The sequence below is a fragment of the Vigna angularis genome, chromosome 3 (genome assembly GCF_016808095.1).
Source record: "Vigna angularis cultivar LongXiaoDou No.4 chromosome 3, ASM1680809v1, whole genome shotgun sequence".
Taxonomy (NCBI): domain Eukaryota; kingdom Viridiplantae; phylum Streptophyta; class Magnoliopsida; order Fabales; family Fabaceae; genus Vigna; species Vigna angularis.
Window position 1 is genome coordinate 34,865,597 of NC_068972.1, and position 7,676 is coordinate 34,873,272.

At 35.9% G+C, this 7,676-nt stretch overlaps 1 protein-coding gene across 1 annotated transcript; it reads right to left on the bottom strand.

The window, feature by feature from the left end:
- Nucleotides 1-382: 382 nt before the first annotated feature.
- LOC108325676 (F-box/kelch-repeat protein At3g23880) lies at nt 383-1,537 on the bottom strand. The gene has a single exon (XM_017558772.2). It carries the CDS (start codon nt 1,535-1,537, stop codon nt 383-385), a length of 1,155 nt encoding a protein of 384 aa, XP_017414261.2.
- Between the last annotated feature and the right edge of the window lie 6,139 nt (nt 1,538-7,676).

The following is a 7,676-nucleotide window of genomic DNA, read 5'->3' on the forward strand; positions in this document are numbered from 1 at the left end:
GACTTAGAAGAGTAATTTATAATAAGATATGTGAAGATAATAACAAATAAATAATAAATCAATAACAAAATGACACAATATCATATCAAAATATTACTAAAAAAACTGTCTCAAAATATTTATTTCCTCTTCTAATTAACCAGACACATCTTAGTACACTTCAAACTTAGTCAAGAAAATCCTATCATATGATCCTTAGCTTGAGAAGGTAGAAGCATGCTTAGCACATTTACGAACCTTAGCAGTGTTGCATTGAAGAAAGAAATAATTGATTTCTTCCTCAACTAATTCTCCTAATCTTTACTCTAAATCCTAAACCTTAGACCTTTAATTTTTATTCTAAATCCTAAACTTTAAATCAATTAAAAAAACATAAAGCTACTTAATTCTTATACGGCAAAACCAAGCTATGAACATAATCATAAGAGGAAAGATTAAATTTGTCCTTGTCGTAAATTTCACGACCCTCCATTCTATTGTCTCTGATGTTCCACCAAATAAATTCTGATTTTGATTCGAGACCTGTGTCTGCAAGCAGCACGACATCATCCTTCTCACGCATACAAATCATGTCTATGTAACGTGGACAGTAGTAACAAATTGAAGGACGATTCTTATAATGCAGCAACTTTGACCAAGATTTTTCATCCCTAAAGTCCCTCTTCAGCCACACAATAAAATCATTCTCATGATAATGAGAAAGACACAAACAACCATTCAAAACCTCAAGCGCAGCCTCATCAAGACTAACTTCTAAAATCCCATCAGGCATAGAGAAATAACTGCAACTCTCCTTCTTTAGATCGTAAGAAAATATTTCTAACTCGTTCATTTTAGTTTCATCATCACCAGCGCGGGATTTCGGATATGCTAACCAGTTTAAAGTACCACACACAAAAGCACCACAAATTCCACGAAGCCTACGGTCCATCAGAATGGGAACAGCATCACAAGTTAAAGTATTTCTCCAACAATTATCCTCTAAAGAACAAACTTTTACCTCCAGTTTCTGTGATTGATTCTTGTTATTATCCAATAACACAACTTGGTAAGTGTCACTCCATTCATCGTACCCAAACCCATACACCAACCAGAAAGGATATTCATAATCGCTGCGATTAACACGAATATGTGGGGACTCATTACTCATCACCCTTGTTGCGGGATTCCCCATCCAAAACCAGTATTCTTCAAATTCGAATTCATCGTCAACACAAGAATCTTGTAAGCACACCAAGCCGTTGCAGGAACCCAAAAAACTGTTCTTGCGGTTGAAGGGGAGATGTCTGTGAGGTAAAGTTTCGAGGGTGGATGATGGGTTTTCAAATAAATCTTGTATAGGACAAACGATGGCATAATGTTTTGTTCTATAGCTAGGGGAATCATCCAAAAAGGTCAATAACGTGTGAGTGTCTTTTACGGACCTTTGAAGGTGAAGTTTCACAAATGCAGAATCAGAGACAAGTTGGTTCCACCCTTTTGAAACGCACATGAATCGCAGAAGATCTTTCACCGGAAGCCACGACAGAATTTCCATGATCATATCTTGGGAAAGAACGCAACTAGTCTTGGAAGAAGACATTGATGAAGAAGGAGAAAACCTATTTTACACAAAGGTGCAAATATTTAACTGTTGAGGAAAATAAAAATGCAGATTGAATGAAGGAAAAAACAGAGAAGGAAAGACAAGTGATCACAGTGACGATGAAAAGTTGTTGCATGCTGCAAGATTTTGTAGACAGAATGTGGATCCAGAAGAAATACTATTGAAAATTATATTATCACATACCCAATAGTTTTTAACAAATCACTAATTTATTTTAAGAATACAACATTCTACTATTCACTCTTATAGATAATTTTTATTTTATTTTCTAGGAAAACAAAGAAATACGAAAGAACCTTTTTTTTGGATCTTACCAAATCTTCAACGTCGATTTTGGAATAAGTGGAGAAATCCTAAAGATGATTTGGTTGCTCGTTTTGAGTGGAAAACTCCTCCTGATTGACGAAAAAAAGAGATCTACCTACAAAATAAAAAATACTAATTTTCTCAAGAAGAAGAAAGAAATACGATTGAAAATGATATTATCACACACCCAACAAATTTTAACAAATAACTAATTTATTTTAATTATACAACATTCTTTTAATAATCCATAATTTTTTTATTTTGTAAAAATGTAAAGAGAATCAAAAGAACATTTTTTTCCATCTTACCGAATCTTGAACGTTGATTTTGGAATAAGTGGAGAAACCCTAAAGATGGTTTGGTTGCTCTTTTGGGTGGAAAACACCTCCTGCTTGATGAGAAAGAAAGCCCTGTCTCCACGAGAAGTTATTATGAAATGAATATTTTTCAAAATATTAATTGTATTTATATAATTAAAATACGTCATCTATTTTTCTATTAAAATAATAATAAAGAGTATAACAACATTATAATAATAGAAAAATAAATAATAATTAATATATAAGATTTAATTATAATATGTAAATATATAATCCAAATAGATATATGTTTGGACTACTTTACAATAAAATATTTTATCGGGTCGCTCTTAATATAATTGTGGAGAAAGAGTGTTTCATCTTCCACCTCCAACCTTTCACCTTATGAGTCGAAAGACCCACTAAATGGTGTCATATGATCAGTTGCACCTGAATCAAGAATCCAAATATCTTGAGACACTTGACCAACACTATTGAGACAAATCTTACCGATCTAGAGGGCTTACTCATTGATTCAACCATTGCTTCCAAGCGCTCTAGTTTCTCCTTATAAGCTTTCATATCAAGATCTAGTGGTTGTGGATTAGATTGTGAAGAACTAAATTGATTGGTGGCTTCCTGTTCTGAGGTAGTATGATTTACCCATATTTTAGTAGACCCTTTGTTGTTTCCCATGCGTTCGAGAACATTCTTTCTTCCATGGAGTTTGAAGCATATTTCCTTGGTATGTCCAGATCTTTTACAGTATGAACAATAGTCCCATGAGTACCTTTTTCAAACGTCTTTCCCCTAGCATTTGTTCCCTTGTGGACTCCCTTTCCAGTTGTCATGGCAGAGCCTGTGTTGGAGATCCCTCAATTTAGCATGACAGTTCTCTGAGTTTCTTCTCCTCTTACCATAAAAAAAACTTCTGACAAGGATGATAATTTTTCTCTTCCAAAAATCTGAACCCGGATTGGGTCATACTCATGATTCAAGCCCTGGAGAAATTTAAATATTCTTCCCCTTTCAATGAATTCAGCAAGAGCAGCAACATCTATTTTACACATCTTTATTGTTTGGTTCTGATCGAATTCCATCCAAAGACCACTCAGGATTCTGTGATATTCTGATATGGAAAGAGAGCCCTGTTTTGTATTAAATATCCTATTCTCAATGTCATAGTAAGCAGCAAGATCCTTTTTTAAAGAAAAAGTGCTTTGTAAATCATCCCATATTTCTTTTGCAGAAGAATGGAACATATAATTTCTTCTTATCTCAGGAATCATGGATTGTCACATCCAAGTCATAATTAATGAATCTTCATTGTCCCAAATTGAGAAATAAGTTTCATCTGGTCCTGGTCCTCCTCCATTTATGTGATCAAGTTTTGAACGACCCTTGAGAACCCTTCGAATAAATTGGCTCCATTGTAAGTAATTCTGACCATCCAACCGATCGGTACCTCCTATATATTGGTAGGTCATTAGGTACTCCCAAAGGAACCCTTTTTACTTCAGACATCGTGTAGAACGGAACTAGGAGTCTCTGGTGACCTTTTCCGAGACAACAACGGCATGTGGGCCACACCGAGAAGAGGAGCAAAACCTTCAAACTCAGATATGCTCAAATATAGGCCAAACGGGTCGTAATCGACCCCAGGAACGGACTCAAGAGGCTCCGGCGACCCTGTCTGTGGCGGAGGTGGGCGCGTGGGCTACACGCGCTGGCGACTATGGCGGCGCGTGGCGGCTCCTCTCACGGAGCGACTTTCGGCGTTGTGATCGCCGGTGTTGGGCACACCTTTCTGCCCTATCAATGACCCCAACCGGCGATGACGACAGAGACGGCGGTGGTCGAACAACGGCGGCGGTGCGACTGTTGCAGCGGAATGGAGCCCCAAGATATGGAGCTCTGACACCAAGTTGAAAATGAGACTAATTTATTATTCTCAATCATGAAAAATTCATTCTCATATCCTCTATTTGTAATAATCTAATTCTCCTAAAATGGGAAATAGGGAAACTAGGAAAACAAAATAAAATAAAAGATTATATATCTATATCTTCTAATTAAGAAGATTCTAAAGATATTTTCTCCAATTACAACAATTTTGAATACATATATCCTTCAACCCATTAAAAATTTGAAAACATTGGATTGAACCCTTAATTGAACTATCAAAAATAAGAAATGTAGATCCAAATATATTCGTCATCAATCGAGTCTTTTTTGCTTGATTGCAGAAATACAATCACAATCATATTTATGCGCCTCATATGTTGCGCCAAATCATTGTAGCTACTGAAAGCAGTAAATTGCAATACCCTAAAACGCCAAAACGGAAGATTCACTCCACTGCCGCGTCGGTCTCCCTCACAACGCCACCGTTGCAGGACGCCCTCGCCGCCAACATTGAGTCTGCTGCGGTGAAGAAAAAGAGCAATGGGTTCTTCCATTGAGTGAGGGTGTTTCTCTCTCACGCAGGAGGAGAATACGTAAAGGAGGCGGTCGCCGGCGATGAGTCTGTTGATGAGCGGCTTTGTCGGCGACGCCTTTGGCCGACTGAAGGGGGTTGCTAGCTCGGTGGGTGTTGTTGTTCTCACGGAGAAAGAAGAGGGGATGACCCCCGTTTTGTCTAAGGAAGAAGAAAAGAAGTTGCGGCGACTGCGGATAGAAGGAGACGCTGACCATTGAAAAAAATCCAACGTGGCAAATATTAAAAAGGAAAGATGTCATCACTACCTCAGCCAATTTTTAACGCCGTTAGTTTTGGGGGACGAAATATTATAGTTTTCTTAAGGAGAAGGATCAAAGCGTACCTTACTTTGAAAGAGGGACGAAAAACAATTGAGGGACTAAAAACAAATTTAACCCTTTTTATTATTATAATAGTTATATTAAAAGAAAAAATAAAAATAATTAAAATAAAAATAGGAATAATGAAAATAAAAATAGAAAAAAATATAAAAAAACAATAAAATAAAATCTTGTTTAATATATTTAAATATATAAAATTATATTAAAATAAAAAATTAAATAAAATAATTATTAAAAGTTAAATAAAAACAAAATTTTAAAAAAATTTGGTTAATCGAATATCCAAATCGGTTAAGATACTTTTCTAATTTTTTTATTTAAGATTTCATAATTATTTAATTTAATTAAAATTATAATGTTATTTAATATTTTAATAATAATTAAAATATAGTCATATTATAATAATAGTTATGTAAAAAATAAAATTAAAATAATTAAAATAAAAATAGTAATGATAAAAAAATAAGATTAATATAAAATTTGATTTAATATATTTCAATATATTAAAGGGTTAAATATGTTTTTAGTCCCTAAACTATTGGTCGTGTCTGGTTTTTGTCCCTATTTCAAAATAAGGTACAATTTGGTCCTCAATCTTTTCGAAACTTTGGTTTTAGTCCTCGAAAACTAACACCGTTAAATATGTGCTGATGTGTCTAACGTCTCTGTCCACGTGTTCTTGGTTTTTTGCTGACGTGTGTTAAGTCATCTGGGGATGGAACTGATTCCTCTTTAATCTGGAATGAAATTGGTACTCAAAATCAGTTACAATTGGTGTTGGTGTTGCTGTTCTTTGTTTGGGTTTGGTTCGTGGTTCATCTGCGCGTGCATTTTCGTGGTTCATGTGTTCGTTCTTTGCGTTTGGTTCGTGAAAGAAAGTGATTTCTTTGTGGTTTGTTGAGGTGGTTCGTTGAAGAAGAAAGGCGATTGTGTGTGGTTCATTGAGCAAGGTAATTTTTTAGTTCAAGTTTAACTTGTTTTCTCTGTGATTCGTTGAACAAGAAAAGCAATTGTGTGTGTAATGGGCATTTCACTGTGCATTGTCAGTCTAATGTGGGAAGTTTTCATTTGACCTTGTAGGAAAAATGGTTTTTGACGTGTGTTTGTATCATATGGGGAAGTTCATGAAGAACAAGGGTCTACAATATGTGGGAGGAGAGATACATGTTATTAGGGGAATCGATCCCGACATGTGGTCATACTTTGAAGCTGTGGGATTTGTTAGAGAATTCAAGTACTGTGGAGAGTTCAAACTTTGGTGGAAGGGTTCCAAAGGAAAGGCAATGAACAACCTCAGACCACTGACAGATGACAGAGAAGCCATTTTGTTGGCTAACTATGCAGAGGCAAATAAGGAGGAAGTTGAAATCTATGTTCAACATGGCCAACCCAGTCAGGCAGAGGAAATTACTTTTCTTACATTTGGTGAGGAGGCAGAGGAGGTAAGAGTACAGGAGATGGAGGAAGAGGTTGTTATGGATGAAGAAGATATTGGTGGGGTGGAGGGAAATGTTGAAGTAGAAGACTTGGTAGTAGATGACGAAGAGGGGAATGTTGAGGGAGAAATTGTGGAAGAGGAAGAGGAAGAGGGGAATGTTGAGGGAGATGAAGAAGAAGGTGAAGAAGAAGATGAAGAGCAAGATGAAGAAGAAGATGAAGAGGGCATTGTTCTTGAGGACGAAGGGGTGGAAAATGTTGATGACAGTGAAGAGGAGAGAATGGCAAATGGTGATGATGGGTTTGGGATGGACAATGTCACGGTGGAGGAAGAGAGAAGAAATATTAATCCAGTTTTGGATAGGTGGAAGAGAATGAAAAACAAAAATACAAGTGTTAGGAGCAGATTTGTAGATAGTGAGGGGGCATTTGTCATTAACGAAGAAGTTGGAGAGCATGAGATAAATGAAGTTTATGATACAGAAGAGTTGTCCTCAAATGTAGATAGTGATGAGGATGTGAGGGACAATAAAAGGCACTTTCCAAAGTATAAAGCAGAAGATATGACTAAGGGATTCAAATTTAGATTGGGAATGGAGTTTAAGTGTTTGAAGGATTTTAAGAGTGTCGTACAGGAGCATAGCGTTTTGAATGGAAAAGAAGTGAAGTTTGTGAAGAATGATTTGAAGAGGGTAAGGGCAGTTTGTAAGAAGGGGTGTGGTTTTGTTATTATGGCTAGCAAGGTAGGAAGTAGGCAAACCTTTAGAGTCAAAACTCTAGTTCGACACAAGTGTGGAAGGGGGTTTGGTAGCAAAAGTGCAAATGTAGAATGGATTGCACATGTTTTGGTTGCCAGATTTGTCAATGTTGCAGGTGTAACACCCAAATATAATAAAGGGTATTACTGGTAGTAGAGACTAAATTAATCTGATATAAACAATCAAATTTTATTTCAATTCCTCCAAAATACAATACCAAACTTACAAACTTTAAACAATATAGTCTTCACCACTTAACATAAATTTGAAATTTAACTTATAAGTCTTACACAACATATATTTTCCAATACAATTTATTCTTTTTACAAAAATCCCTAAAGTTTTTCCCCGCATCTCTCTCATCATCTCTAAGCTTTTTCAACCACATCTGCAACATTATCTATTCACATATAACATGAGTTATATTATCATAGCATAAACAAATAAGGG